The sequence below is a fragment of the Protomyctophum bolini genome, assembly GCF_963924005.1.
Source record: "Protomyctophum bolini genome assembly, chromosome: 12".
Lineage (NCBI taxonomy): Eukaryota > Metazoa > Chordata > Actinopteri > Myctophiformes > Myctophidae > Protomyctophum > Protomyctophum bolini.
The window spans coordinates 16,555,263-16,571,314 of record NC_137873.1 but is presented as its reverse complement, the minus strand read 5'-3'; the positions used below and the strand labels follow the sequence as shown (position 1 = coordinate 16,571,314).

At 42.2% G+C, this 16,052-nt stretch overlaps 2 protein-coding genes across 2 annotated transcripts; one reads left to right on the top strand and one right to left on the bottom strand.

The window, feature by feature from the left end:
- Nucleotides 1-580: 580 nt before the first annotated feature.
- LOC308326105 (extracellular calcium-sensing receptor-like) lies at nt 581-6,067 on the top strand (the record flags this gene model as incomplete). Its single annotated transcript, XM_080778914.1, has 9 exons — nt 581-813; nt 961-1,255; nt 2,356-2,442; nt 2,718-2,987; nt 3,323-3,529; nt 3,614-3,889; nt 4,280-4,507; nt 4,600-4,723; nt 5,154-6,067. 9 exons carry the CDS (start codon nt 581-583, stop codon nt 6,065-6,067), a joined length of 2,634 nt encoding a protein of 877 aa, XP_080635040.1.
- A 5,196-nt stretch (nt 6,068-11,263) lies between these two features.
- Nucleotides 11,264-15,671, bottom strand: LOC308326104 (tripartite motif-containing protein 16-like; the record flags this gene model as incomplete). Its single annotated transcript, XM_080778913.1, has 2 exons — nt 11,264-12,727; nt 14,778-15,671. The coding sequence occupies 2 exons, from the start codon at nt 15,669-15,671 to the stop codon at nt 11,264-11,266; spliced, it is 2,358 nt and encodes a 785-aa protein (XP_080635039.1).
- Nucleotides 15,672-16,052: the final 381 nt, after the last annotated feature.

Sequence of the window (16,052 nt, the reverse complement as noted above, 5' to 3'; positions counted from 1 at the left end):
CCAGGTCAGCTCTATTAGATCAATGGTCAAAGTTACAGCACTTGCACAGGAAAGGTTCAAATCCGGGGTAGAAGTGGAGAGTTACATAGTTCTGCTTTAAGTATAAAGTACAGGTCATCAGCAGGTCTGTATCCTCCCAAACAGAAAAGTCCTATCTGATTGTATTAAACAGCGTCAAACTCACAGTTGTACGAAAAGCTTGAATTATGCTTTTTCTATCTGCAAAGTGTTTGTTTCATAAAAAAATCCACTGTTATGAGCTACTTCCTGTCAAGAAAATAAGTGTTGGAGTTTGGAAGTGCTCGTTGGATATCACTCATCGTTTTACCACCTGTTTTAAATTTGCACATAATGCAGGAGGCAGCAGGATGTTGCTTTAGTGAAAACAAGCGCTTCCAGTCTCCAACACTCCAAAACAATCTGGGAACAGGGGATGGCATAGCACTGATGGGTGGTGTGAAAGATTACGTAATGCCCTGGGCCTGTACGGGTTGGGCAGGGGACACACAGCACAGTGTATAAAATGTAACAACTGGACAACGGCTTTAGAGAAGGGGGCGTTAGACAAAGGAGGACAGTCATGAGGGCTTCTCTAGACATACACCTGCTTTCATATCTGTACTTGACCTTGTTATCTTCATCTTCTGCTTTGTCTTCCTCACCTTCCTCTTGTGAATTACAGGAACAGTTTCATCTCAACAGAATGTACAAAGCTGGGGACATTGTTCTGGGTGGCTTGTTTCATGTCCACCTCCGCTCTGTCTACCCTGAGCTGTCTTTCACCTCCAAGCAACAGCAGCCCACTTGCTATAGGTGAGTATCACAAATAGCTACATTATATCAAGCAAGACAATTAGCTAACTTGCTTTGATAGATAATAGCCTACCATAGGATTAGTTGATACTGTGCAGTTCTACCAAGATGAATATTCAAGCTTACGGTGGAATTTTGTTTTGTTAGATTTCACAATACTGGCTTCAGGTCAGCACAGACCATGGCTTTTGCCATAAATGAGATCAACAGAAACACCAGCCTACTACCCAATGTGACTCTGGGATATGTTCTCTATGATAACTGTCTCACACTTGGAGTTACATTCCGGGGAACATTTTCATTGGTCACTGGGAGAGAGGAGCACTTTCAATTGGATGAGAGCTGTGTTGGGTCTCCTCCAGTGCTCGGAATTGTGGGTGCTGTGACCTCAACAAGTTCTATTGCTATGGCTAGAATACTAGGTTTATACAGAGTGCCCCAGGTACGTTGCCTACTTGAACCCCCTTTTGCCATGGCCTATTTTATGCCGAATGTAGTTTAGTTGCTTATTTACAAATCTAAAATATGATAAATAATGCATCTTGCCTATTTTACAGCTTGACATGGAACACATTGTTGCTGTCGGGCAGAAACCTCATAGCTCGATATGTAAACTTTCTTTTTGGTAAATAAAAGCCTTACATACTAAATACTCGACCTACAAGCTCACAATGCTGCTATTTTTGATTTTCTTCTTTGAGGGGCTCTATATTCAGCTATTAGTGTAGATTTCCGTCTTACACAAAATTCCCATTGACAATGAATGGAGAATTTACTTCATATGTGTCTGAGCAAAACGGCTTAGTGTCTACCTTTGAGGGGCGCTAGCCCCTACTATATACAGCTTTTGTCCTCACACGTCTCAATATTTGCCATTGACAATGAAAGGAGAAATATGACGAGAAATATGACGTAAATCTGTGCCAACACAAACATTAAATACCATTGACAACGAAGGGAACATTTATGTCATAGGCTAGACGAGCAAATCGGGTAACCATCACATGAATTCAGTTGTTCATGAGATGATGTATGAGGATGTATAATGAAAAGAGCACCCCTCACTTCACACAGATATAAATTCCCATTGACAATGAATGGAGAATTTTACGTCCTAGTGTCCGTGCAAATCAGCTTAGTGTCTATTTGTCCTACACAACAACTACAACCTACCAAACTCAAAACACTTAAAAATAATCACCTACACTTGACGGAAAGTAGCTCATAACATGTCATGTGGATTTTTATGAAACAAACATGTTGCAGATAGAAAGAGAATAATTCAAGCTTTCCATAGGCTACAGCTGCAATGTTGGTAATTAAGTTTAATGTTGTTTATTACGATCTGATATACGACTTTTCTGTTTGGATGTAAGGGTCATTGGTGGTATTGCAAATCTAGATTCAACATATTAAAAGAAATCTAGTGTTCCATGTTGTGGCTAGAGGGCACTGATTAACCAATGTTATGTTAATTCTCTTTTTGCATGGGTCTTTTGTTATTATTGAGTATTGAGAACAGATGTTTTGTACCTTTTATAGGTCAGTTACTTTTCCTCCTGTGCCTGTCTGAGTGACCGCAAACAGTTCCCATCTTTCTTTAGAACAATCCCAAGTGACGCTTTCCAGGTAACCTACAGACTATATATCTGTTGGTATATAGGTTCTTTTTTTCATGTGAATGATCCCCAGTGAAACAGATTGTAATGCTTCTGTTCCAAACACTTGCATGACTCCCTGTAATGAGTGTTATAAGATATTGCATATCACCTCTGAATGCTTGTTAATGTTACTGCTGATACTGTAGGACTTTAAACCTTATCTATTGTCATATCTGTGTAAGATATTTACTGGTTCACTTTGTGAATAAATTAAGCACTTATCCTTCCATTATATCCACTCAGGTGCAGGCTATGCTTCAGATTATGAGGCGGTTCAGGTGGACCTGGGTAGGATTGCTGTTCATTGATAATGACTATGGACACAACGCTGCCAGATCCTTACAGTCTGAGATGGCTCAGTCTAGCTTGGCCTGTCTAGCCTATGTAGAGGTTGTGCCCATGGACTCTGACCCGGTCAAACTTCAGAGGATTGTCTCTGTGATGAGGAAATCCACAGCTCGTGTGGTCATTGTACTTGTATCTCGGAGCCGTATGGCTAAACTCATGGAGGAGGTTTGATTTATGATGCATTCATAATTATAAGGAATACTAAATTCGCTATATTTAAATGAACAAAAGCTAAAATAGGTTTGATTTTTGTAAATGCAATGGGATTTTCCATGCAATGGGATAATAATAAATACTTGGACTTAAAGTCATTGTTTCATTTGATGGTCTTATACCTGGGCAGTTTGTTAACCATTTATGCTAAAATAATAATAATAATGACAAAAACAAAGGCTAAGTGACCTTGCCCCTAAAATGTTGAAATTCCAGGCCTGATTGGAATGCAGGTTTTTTTTTCTGTCCAACAGCAACACTGTGTATAATGTTGTTCAACACAATAGGTGGTAAAGCAGAATGTGACAGGTATTCAGTGGATGGCCAGTGAAGCCTGGGCAACATATACTAAACTCCAGACTCCTCACTTCATGCCGTACCTGAGAGGCACCCTGGGCGTTGCGGTCCGTCGAGGAGAGATACCAGGTCTCCAGGACTTCTTGTTAAAAATACATCCCGACAATCACCCTGACAACAGCCATGAAAAGAGCATAGTGAGTCTTTTTCATTTAGTAATTAACTGATGTCTGTTTTCAAATGTTTACAAGGTTTATCTATGTTTGTGTCGGTTACTTCAGGTGAGGAAGTTTTGGGAGCACACATTTCAGTGTAAATTTGCACCCCTTCCGACTGGCTGGGTGGATGCTGGTGGAAGGGTGTGTACTGGACAAGAGGAACTAGGAACGGCAGAAACTACAATGTCGGATGTGTCTGACCTCAGGGGAGAGTACAATGTGTACAAGGCTGTGTATGCTCTGGCCCATGCCCTCCATGACATGTTGCAATGTGTCCCAGGAAGAGGGCCTTTCATTGGGCACAGCTGTGCCAGTTTGCACACAGTACAGCCATGGCAGGTAGTATTACTTCACAGTTCAATATGTATTATCGTAATGAGCTATAATACTAATTGCCTGGCAGTGAATGTTCAGTGTTTTTTGAGGGGCGCAAGCCCCTCCTATGCCCAGCTTTCAGTGTTTGTGTGAACATAAACATTGGCTTGTGATTGGCTGATCACCCCATAGCGATGATTTGATTGGCTGAGCAAAGTACATATTGAAGAGTGAGGGCAGAAAAGTGAAAATGCCAAAAGTGATTGGCCGGAAATACCTTTGTGATAATTTCATTGGCTGAGCACGGAATGTGATGTACGATGATAAGAGCGCCCCTCACTTCACACAAGTGGGATATTTTAAGTTTAAGAAGTCTTGTTTTCAAACTTTTTCTCATCACCATTTATTTTCTAGCTTATCTATTACTTGGAAAAGGTCAACTTCACCACATCATTTGGTGATGATGTATCATTTGATGAGAATGGTGATCCTTTACCAATCTATGATGTCATGAACTGGGAGTGGCTCCCTGATGGAAGCACAATGGTTCACAATGTGGGTTTGATCAAGAAGTCAGCCTCTGGAGATGAAGAAATCAATCTGGATGAAGACCGAATCTTCTGGAGCTTTGAATCCACAAAGGTTGCTTTGGATTCCTAAAATAACTAATGTTGAGCTGATGTGAAAGTAGTTTAGTGTAGATTGAAATAGATTATTGTTCCTTTCCTCTGTAGCCTCCTCGGTCAGTGTGCAGTGAGAGTTGTTCCCCTGGAACCCGTGTGGCCAGAAGGAAAGGAGAACCTGTCTGCTGCTTTGACTGCATTGTCTGCTCTGAGGGAGAAATCAGCAATCAGACAGGTTGATTTAATACATTGATTGATTAACTGATTGAATAGAATAGCACAGAAAAGAGCACATTAGAACGTCACAACATAAAGTCCTGTTACACCTTTTCACACGATAAATAGTGCAAATAGCACTATTAATACTAATAGCAGTCTTTACACGAGAACGGTGTTAATAGAAAAATATATCGTTTGCTGGTGTCCCTTTAGACGAGAACAGTGTTTTCAGGAGGTGAAAACGCAACAAAGCTCTGCCAGTCTGCATGCATGCTCTGTGCTGCCTGTCGATAGTAGATAGGATAGTAGGATAGGCCTATAGTATACGATACTGCGGTGCTTTTCTAAATACCGAAAGTGCTTTACATAAAAGACTATAGGAGTAGTAGGATAGCAATGTAGGTTTATCTTTGGGATAATACTTCACTTGTCTGTCCCTTTGTTAGACTCTACAGAGTGCACCAGTTGTCCAGAGGACTTCTGGTCCAGTCCCCAGCGTGACCACTGTGTCCCTAAGAGCATGGAGTTCCTCTCCTACCATGAGCCTCTGGGTATCTCCTTGACAACCATCTCATTGCTAGGCACACTTATCTGTGCCATTGTCCTGGGAATCTTCTTTTATCATCGTGACACACCCATGGTACGCGCCAACAACTCAGAACTCAGCTTCCAAATTTTGATGTCACTCAAACTATGTTTCATGTGTTCACTTCTGTTCATTGGCCGTCCCAAGCTCTGGACTTGTCAGTTGAGGCACGCAGCATTCGGGATCAGCTTTGTGCTGTGTGTCTCGTGTATCCTGGTAAAGACTATGGTTGTGTTGGCTGTGTTCAATGCCTCCAAGCCTGGGGGTGCAGGCATTATGAAGTGGTTTGGTGCTATGCAGCAGAGAGGAACAGTTCTGACTCTTACTTCCATCCAGGCAATAATCTGCATAGCCTGGCTTGTGTCTGCCTCACCGACTCCGTATAAAAACACACAATACCACAGTGATAAGATTGTCTATGAGTGTGATGTGGGATCAACAGTTGGTTTTGGAGTGTTACTAGGTTATATTGGTTTACTGGCACTCCTCAGCTTCCTCCTAGCATTCATGGCAAGGAATCTTCCAGACAACTTCAATGAAGCCAAGTTCATCACTTTCAGTATGTTGATCTTCTGTGCCGTGTGGATAGCCTTCATCCCAGCATATATCAGCTCTCCAGGCAAATATGCAGATGTAGTGGAGGTGTTTGCTATTTTAGCATCTAGTTTTGGTCTTTTAATTGCGCTGTTTGGCCCAAAGTGTTATATAATCATTTTGAAACCTGAGAGAAACACTAAGAAGTCCATAATGGGCAGAGGTGCGACCAAGACGTAGTAGCAGAAATTGCTAACACATTTTCTCTGTTTTTTAATCCGGTCTGAGATGCAAATTATCTATTATAAAGAAAAGTTCTCAAAGTTGATTACCCTTAAACTCAACACTAGGTAAACAGAAAACAGATTTCAACAGGGTGAATAGATGTGTCACACACACACACACACACACACACACACACACACACACACACACACACACACATACAGTGGCAGCCTTATGTATGTTGCAATCGTTTCAATTGAAACATATATATCATGACATCATTATGATGTCATGAACGGGGCCTCCCGATCCTGAAGGCCACCCCTGATCTTCACACTGTGGATTTGGCTACCAGGAGATTGGAAATATAAACATCCAGCACACACCAGCCTTCATCATCCTCATCCATATGTTTATGTATTCATTCATCAATCAGTAATTACGCCATAAACATTGATTATGAGTCTCTGGCTGCCTTGTTACTGTTGCCAGCTAGCTATCTGTTATTAACGTGGCGTCACTCACAGTCACAGCAGTCCGACTCACGGGGGTCGCTTTAACGTGCAGCTTGTGCACTGCGCACTTCTTAATAAAGAGCTGGAGAGACTTGGAGATTCCTGTTTCTGAACTGAACAAATTATGATTATAGCAATGAGGTCTATCGGAATAATGGAGCTATTTAACACTTATTTTAACCAAAGAAAACCAGTAAACCACTTACCCTAATAGTAAAGAAAATGTGTAAAACATTTAATTGACACAAAACTGATGACAGTGCTGTCAAGCAAGTCTATGAAGCCCTATGAAATCTATGAGAAAGTTGAACCTGCAACACAGTTATTAGTCTGACACCCTATACCCACATACTAACCTAACCCTACCCGCACGCGGACGCCACGGGTGATTTGTAACCCGCAGCACGGGTGATTTGTAACCGGCAACGCATGTCAGGAGGGTGATTTGTAACGGGCCACTGGTGATTTGTAACCCGCTGCAGCTGGGTGAGTTTTAATCCGCAGCACGTCCCTGCTTCACCTCTCTCTCAGCTAAGGTACCCTTTGCCTTAAAAAATATATAAAGGTCATTGTTCTTTCAGAACACAATGCCTTGGCCTGGTGTTGCCCTCAGGGTAAATTCAAGGAGCAGCTGGCTGGCTGACAGTTTGACCTTCAGACGAGTTTGACAGTGATATGCCTCCATGTGAGGAGAGGATTTAACCCAATCTTAAGCCATTCTTAACACTTCCAGTGTGCCAGAATTTTTCAAAATGAAGGCGCTACAGTGCCCAGCAGATGAGGCAGATTTTACTCCCGCCTTCCATTACCCCCCCCCCGACCCCCCCCCCCCCACACACACACACACACGCACACTGGGAGGTATAATTACCTCGCGCTGTCACATCTGATTCGTGTTTATATTCCAAACAAGATGCTTGGTTAAGTCAGAAATGAGGACATGGTTTCTGATCAAAACCATGGACAGCGACGTAGAATAGACAGTTTTGTGGGGCCGTAAACAAAGAAGTGAACGGTGATCCGGTTTTATAGAAGACCACGTCCTGGGCCCTCTACGGGTGTAATTATAAAGACGCATGGAGACGTCTTGAGCACTTAAGCTGCTCATTTACTGTCAGATTGTTCCCTCAACCTGAATCTGTTCTTGATTGTCATTCTGGGAACCCATCGGCAAAAAACGGCGCTCTATGCCCACAACTTTGGAAATTGTATGAGTCAACAGTCTGTCTCGAGAGACTACTTGACTGTAAACCCGAAGCTCTCGCCCCTATCCCGTGCATGCGAGGTCTAATAAAGCAAAATAAAGCAACCATGTCTCTCAAAAAATCTGTTTCTCAAATTATACTATAAAGTAGGCCTACTTGGGTTTCATAACAACAATAATAATACTGAGCACTAAGCGCACGCACGCACACGTGGCGGTCACGATCGATCGTGCCGCTGTGTTGTTCAAAAGATCAAAGCTTACCAATGCAACTTTTATTGATCTGACCTCATACACGTTATGGAGTCAATTCAATGCTGAGCCATCAGAACCCTGTGTGTGTGCGTGTGCGCGCGTGTGTGTGCGTGTGCGAAAGAACTAAATACCCACAACTTTGTAGAATTTGAGAAATTGACATTGTGTGAGGGTTGTGAACTGGGTGAGGGTTGTGAACTGGGTGAGGGTTTATATAGGGACATAATAATAACCTAGTTGTGAGGTAGTGGCCTACATGGGGATATACGTAATGAGTCAAGGAATCCAAAGAAAAGAGATTTTTATTTTACGACCTACAATTCAACTAGAGTTATAGGGCGAAACGTAATGTGGGCTGTTAGAGCGCCACCATGAGGCCGGCTGATGTAATCCTATTTTTATTAATTATTGTAATTATTATGAACCTCCCCTTTAGTGTTTACAGTTTCCGAGAAAAAAAAAACTCAATGGGAGTCAATGGGAAAATTGCCTGCTTAAAATGGAAGTTTGGAGGATCTGTCTACTGTGAAAAATTAATGCAGTTCCCAAGTGGGGACCTACGGTATGAAAGTCACGATAACAGCCTTGGCCTACCATGTAATATAATGGAAATTCTCCATTCATTGTCAATGGGAATTTAATGTTTGTGTAGGACGAAAATAGCCGATTTGCTCAGACACGTATGGCGTAAATTCTCTGTTCATTGTCAATGGGAATTTTATGTTTGTGTAAGACAAAAATCTATCCTAATAGCTGAATGTAGGAGGGGCTAGCGGCCCCCAACAATAAATGAAAAAATCACACCCGTGTGAAGTGAGGGGTGCTCTAATCATACATCTTCTCATTCCGGCCAATCAGAATTTGTGTCCTCACCGTCTTCAATGTTTGTGTTACGCAATGTTTGTGTTTACATAAATACTCAAATTGTCCATGCATTGTCAATGGTTAATGTTTGTGTTTTTTTTGGATTACAATGAATCTACATGGTTAGAATGGAGTTTGAAGTTACAATGGGTTTTACTTTTTTTGTATAGGAAGGGGGTGGGGCAGCTAAAATGAATATCCATTATCTAAATGATGAATCAAGCAACTCACATAAGCCTCAGTAGACTATAACATTACCAAAACAAAAGGTTTGAAATATCCCTTTAAGTCACGTGTCCATGGGTTTTATGGATAATGAACCAATGAAAAGTAACAAGAGCTTGAGACTAAGCCTACATTGGATCCATTTTTTTTTTTTTTTTTTTTTCTTCCAGTTCCTATAAAGTAATGGTTTTGGACATACAAGGTTTCCACACGACAGCAACAATCCTAATAACCAAATCCCCTGCAGTTACTGAACCTATACGAGACTGAACTTCCAATGTCACAACTTTATCGTTCTGTCTAATATCACGTTTACGAGCTGACATTTTCGATTGCCACATTAAACTGATTAACGTGGCATTTATGCATTTTTTATGGCTGGTACATTTTATGAACTTTCATGTCTCTATTCATTTTTATAAAAGATTTTCACAGTGCATCGGCTGCAAGGACAAGCGATGCACAGGGGGGCGTGCGTGCGTGCGTGCATCATGCATGCGTGCGTGCATGTATGTGTGTGTGCACGTGTGGTGTGCGTGCACATGCACTGTGGGGTTGGGGTTGCGTGTGCCTGGGTTATTAAAACATTATTACAGTCATTTGTCTATGTCAACTGTACGTATATAAAATGACCCCCTCACCACTGCACTGCAGTTTCCAATAGAGCAATATTATTGGATATTTACACAGTAGTGTAAAGTACATTCGCTCAAGTAAAGAAGTGCAATTTCAAGGTACCTTTTACTTTACTTGAGTATTTCCATTATGTTTTGCTTCACATCTCGGAGGCAAGTTTAACTTTTTACTCAAATGTATTTGACAGCTTTGGATGATTAATTTCTATCTTACCACACTAATTAAAGCTGCACACCCCCGTTTATACACGCGCCTTTGTTCGTCTTCTCCTACCAAACCTCAACGTTTGCACATCTCACCATGCACAACACCTACAGCATGCCTGTCCAGACTTAACACACTGCATCCATGCAACTGTCATAATTACTGTACAGTTTGCATTTGCATGAAATACCATGTTATTGCACAACATTTCACAGTGATTACAAATATAGATTTCAAATTACATCACATTTTAGGCCACACCCGTTCCACTGCGTGCACACACACACACACACACACACACACACACACACACACACAGCACAGCAGGACAGTATGGTACAGTACAGCACAGTATCGTACGGTACGGTACAGTATCGGTACAGTACAGTACAATACAGTACAGTTTCTGTACCTGAATTCTAGTTTAGATAATTAAATCTTCAAAATGTTTTGAAAATAGCAGATCTACAAGCTTACGTGTTGTGAGCTTGTAGATCAGCTCTATTCAAATACCTGAAGCATAAAATAGGCGATTGTATGAATATCAAATGGGATAAGTGCAAAGGCGCAGCCCTGGCAGAGATCAACCCCGACAAAGACAAATCTGTATTTACTGCCGAGTCTCATTTTGCGTACAACAGAGATTGGATGGCCCTCTTTTAAGTTCTCCCTCACCCCATACTTTGGCACCTCGCACAGTATCTCCCTGTGGACCTGGTCATATGCCTTATCCAAATGCACATGTAGACCGGATACTCCCTCCCAGGCCCTCTCCAGGATCCCTGTAAGAGTACATAGTCTGCCCATCGTTCCACGGCCAGGACAAACCCTGCATTGTTCTTTCTGATCGTGGATCTGAGCTTAGCTCTTGTCCTGACCCTCCTTTCCAATACCTTGGCATAGACATTCCCAGAGAGCCTGCGTAATGCAATGCCTCTATAACTGGCACACACCCTCTGGTCCCTCTAACCCAACTCACCACCCTATGGTGATCAGTTCTTCAGTTGTGCTCTCTTCACTGGGGACCTGGGGTGTCCAAAACATGTGGCTTCAAATCATCAGATGATGCAAATCATCAGATGATGCAATTACACAACCGATCATTGACCTTTGGCCTAGGGTGCTCTGGTACTATGCACACTTGTGAGCATCCTTACGTTTGAACATGGTGTTGTTGATACATGTAGTACAAATTCCTCTGAATATTCCTCAGTATTAGTTGTTCAATTAACAGAACAGTGTACTTTTTGGAAGCTGAGAATGTTGTCCTTGAGAAAAAAAGAACAAAAAAACAGACTAATCGTCACATTATTGTGGAGTCATGAGACGAAGAAGCCCAAAGTCACACAACTCAGCAGTGCTATCATAACCTAACCAAAATGCAGCATAGACAGTCTGGGTGAAGGTGGTCTGGACTCTGTGGAGGAGAGTCATGGTGTCAGAGACACTGTAGAAGGACAGAATACCTGCACTGTGATCCAGGTACACTCCTACTCTGGAGGACACACGGCCTGGGATTTTAGTTTCAATGCCGCTGTGTCTGAAAACATAATACCCATTACAACACTGCAAAGACCAAGACTTATCGTTGTATCCAAATCTAATGTCATTGCTCATCCCTGTTCTGCTGATATCTTTATATGAGACAGCTATGTCAACATGGTGTCCACTCCACTCCACTTCCCAGTAACAGCGTCCAGTCAGACTCTCTCTACTCATAACTTGATGAGACGCAGTGAATCTCTCTAGGTGACGAGGATACGAGTGTGGTTTGTCCAGCCATGTTACTTTTCTGTTCCGCTTAGACAGAGACAGGTATTCATGTGCTGTGTTTGGATCCAGTGTGATTGGACATGAATATTGTAAGAAGTCAGCTCTGGTCTTGGGTTCTGGTAGTGCTGACAGTAAAACATCCATTCTATTAACTTTCTCTGAAATGTTTTCACCTTCCTCTTTAAGAATGACCTCTAGTTTGTCCCTCATCTTTGACACAGTCACAGCCACATCTTCAAAGTATCTCAGACGACGGGCATTGTTGCTGACTGGATGCGTAGATTCAGTGATCCTTGAGAGTGAGGTGGAACTTTGTAGAAAATGGATGTGATCCTCTATGTTTGAGAGCTTCTCCTGCCTCCTCCTCAGGTCAGTAACCTCCTGCTCCACACACTTTCTCAGTTCTTCAGCACGACTCACTTTACGTTTCTGCTGGTCTCTGATCAGCTCTCTCAACTCAGATCGTTTTCTCTCAATGGAAGTGATGAGCTCGGTAAAGATGGTGTCACTGACCTCCACTGCTTTATCAGCACAGTTATTGATAGACCCGACCTCCTGGTGAAGAACCCTCACGTCTTTCTCTCTCTCATGGATTCTCTGCTGGATGGAAATGTTCTCCTGAAGCTCGTTGGAGGCTTTAACCAGCTTGTGATTCTTGAAGGCAGGAGATTGATAGTGGGGCTGGATGTGAGTGTCACAGTAAGAGACCAGACACTGAAGACAAGTCTTCACAGATTTCTGTTTTCTCCCAGTGCAGAAATCACAGGCCACATCTCCAGGTCCAGCATAGCACTGATCAGTTGGAACGAGTTGTAGCTCTGTCTTCTTCAGGCTCTCCACCACCTCGACCAACATGTTGTTTTTGGTCAGGACAGGTCTTGGGTTGAACGTCTGTCTGCACTGTGGACAGCTGAATCTCCCTCTTTGATCATCCTGATTCCAGTATCCCTCAATACACTTACTGCAGTAGTTGTGTCCACAGGGAACACTCACTGGCTCCTTGAGTAGATCCAGACAGATAGAACAACAGAAATGTTCCTGGTCCAGTTGAACCCCTTGCTGTGCAATTATACAACTGACTTTGCCTGGCATATTGCGTACTTTAGTTTTTTGGACGATTCACTTTAAAGGACAATTTGGTTGTGATGACATTGCTTGATGATGTCATTAAGTCATATGTTATCCTTCCATAAATTATGCAAATATTGGCATCTTCTTAGTTTTACTGTACATGTGCGTGCGAGTAAGTGGGCGGACGAGCGTATCTTCAGATGAATTGGACTGATAGTCTTCAGACTATAGCCGTGTGTAAACCAGAGGGAGTGTGATGCCTGGTGGGAAGTCAGTTGGATCAGCGGTTCTCAAAAACGATCTAGAATCTGCATCAATATGATGTCATAGTGCTAACGTCATATCATGGCCTCCAAGTATACCGCACTAAGCACTCTGACAACAGGTACAACGGGTATTGCGAAAGGGTATGCATGTGTGTGTGTGTGTGTGTGTATGAGTGTGTGCGCATGAGCGTGCGCTGTTGTTCTACACGTTTCTATAAATTCCACAAATCTTTGTGTCTTTGTTTGTCTCTTGCTTAACTTGCCGTATTGCACTTGCCCTAGCCTCGACGACCTTACAGGCATAAGCATAGGTTCAACTTATGTAACTTGATAGCATTGTTCATGTAGACATATATAGCACTCTATACACATAATAACTCTATATACACATGATGAGATGAGATGTACTTTATTATCCCCGCAGGGAAATTGATACTTTACAGCAGCATAATGTAAAATGTAAAAATAAAAAACAGATAAGATAGAAAACACAACTGGACAAAATAGTTTCATTATATACAGTAGATAATATTCCACTGTTATGTTATTAACTTGCGTATGATTCATGATGACTATTTTTATATATTTGATGTATTACCATGTTTTTGTTCTTGCTTACTGTAAATAGCTCTGGATTAAGAGCGTCTGCTAAATGCCTATTGTAACTATATGCCCAGATGTAATCAAGGTGGCATCAGTCTTGATCAAACATGCATTTCAGACACTTTCATCAAGATAAAGCTTTGTTTTAATATATTGCATTCAGTTTGGTGGCATGAACTGTCACAGAGTTATTATGAAGGTATATGTTAGGATGCAGAAGAATGAATAATTAACTGCCACAAGGACGAGGGTGCGGAGGTGGAGAGTCTGATCACTGCCACACGCAAGCTGCACGAACGGTACCGTGACCCATGGTGGTCTCTTTTGTTATTGTTGTGTACAGGAAGGAGCCCAAGAGTTCCTCTGACATTGTAGCATTATTAGTACTATTATTATTTAAATCAACATAGCAGTTGAGGATGTAACAATTCTCCTTGTTCTCCTTGAGGGAAAAAAGAAAAAACACTAATCATAAAGAAATTATTGTGGAGTAGAGACGGACAAAAGTCCCAAAGTTGGATCTACTTGAAGACATGCAACTCAACAGTACTATCATAACCTAACCAAAATCCAGCATAGACGGTCTGGGGGAATGTGGTCTGGACGCTGTGAAGGAGGGTCATGGGGTCAACGGCGCTGTAGAAGGACAGAGTACCTGCACTCTGATCCAGGTACACACCTATTCTGGAGGACACACAACCTGGGATTATAGTATTAATGTTTCTGTGATTGAAAACATAATATCCTTTACAACACCGTAAAGACCAAGATGTATCATTGTGTCCAAATCTACTGTCGTTTCCTGTCCTGCTTATTTCTCTATATGAGACTGCTATATCAACACTAAAACCTCTCCACTCTACCTCCCAGTAACAGCGTCCAGTCAGACCCCCTCTACTCAGAACCTGATGAAATGTAATGAATCTCTCTGGGTGATGAGGATATGATTCTTGTTTGTTCATCCATGATATATTTCTGTTCTCTTTAGACAGAGCCAGGTGTTGATGTACTGTGTTTGGATCCAGTGTGATTTGACATGAATATGTTAAGAACTCAGCTCTGGTCTTGGGTTCTGGTGTTGATGACAGCAAAACATCCACTCTGTTCACTGTCTCAGAGATGTTTGAGCCTTCCTCTTTAAGAATGACCTCTAGTTTGTCCCTCATCTTTGACACAGAAACAGTCACATTTTCAAAGTATTTCGGGGGACGGACATAACCCTTGACGTTGTGTGTAGAATCACTGATCCTTGAGAGGGTGTTGTAACTGTGTAGAAAATGGACGTGATCCTCTGTGTATGAGAGCTTCTCCAGCTCAGCAAGTCTCTTCTTCAGTTCAGTAACCTCCTGCTCCACTTGCTTCCTATGTTCTTCAGCTCGATTCACTTCACGTTTCTGCTGGTCTCTGATCAGATCCCTCACCCCAGATCGTCTTCTCTCAATGGAGGAGTTGAGCTCAATAAAGATGGTGTCACTGTCATTCACTGCTCTATCGGCACACTGATTGATGGACTCCACCTCCTGGTGAAGCACCTTCATGTCTTGCTCTCTCTCCTGTATTTTCTGCTGTATGCAGAGATTCTCCTGAAGCTCTGCGGATGCTGTGACCAGCTTGTGGTTCTTAAACGCGGTTAATTGATAGTGAGGCTGGAGGTGAGTGTCACAGTAAGAGACCAGACACTGAAGACAAGTCTTCACAGCTTTACCTTTTTTCCCAGTGCAGAAATCACAGGGTACATCTCCAACTTGGAGCCCTGTCTTCTTCAGGCTCTCCACCACCTCATCCAATACATTATTTTTCTTCAGATCAGGTCTTGGGCTGAATGTCTGGCTGCATTGTGGACAGCTAAATATCTCTGTTCGATCCTCCTCATTCCAGTATTTCTCAATACACCCACGGCAGTAGTTGTGACCACAAGGAACAGTCACTGGATCCTTCAGGAGATCCAGGCAGATGGAACAGTTGAAATGTTCCTGGTCCAGTTGAACTGTTTGCTGCACCATTTTGCAGCAGACTGTATGGCAAAGTGTTACTGAACAACTTTCATCAAAATATAAATGTTCATGACATGCTAAATGACATTTTGTTAATTTGACGATTCACTTTAAAGGGCAATTTGATTGTGATGATATCACATTGTGATATCATTGCGTGATGACGTCATTGATGGAGATATCTGTATCTGTCAATCATTATCCCTTTTCTTCTATCTATTATTACAGAAGACCATGCCCACAAAGCGTACAATCTTGTACACCAGTTCAGTTGGCCAAGTCATAGACCATGACGTATGCTGAGTATGTTCACGTCTGTGCTTTCTGGCCATGATACGTCATTGATGTTACCTCTGCACCTTCAGCTCAGTGCAGTTCTAGTTTATTTTG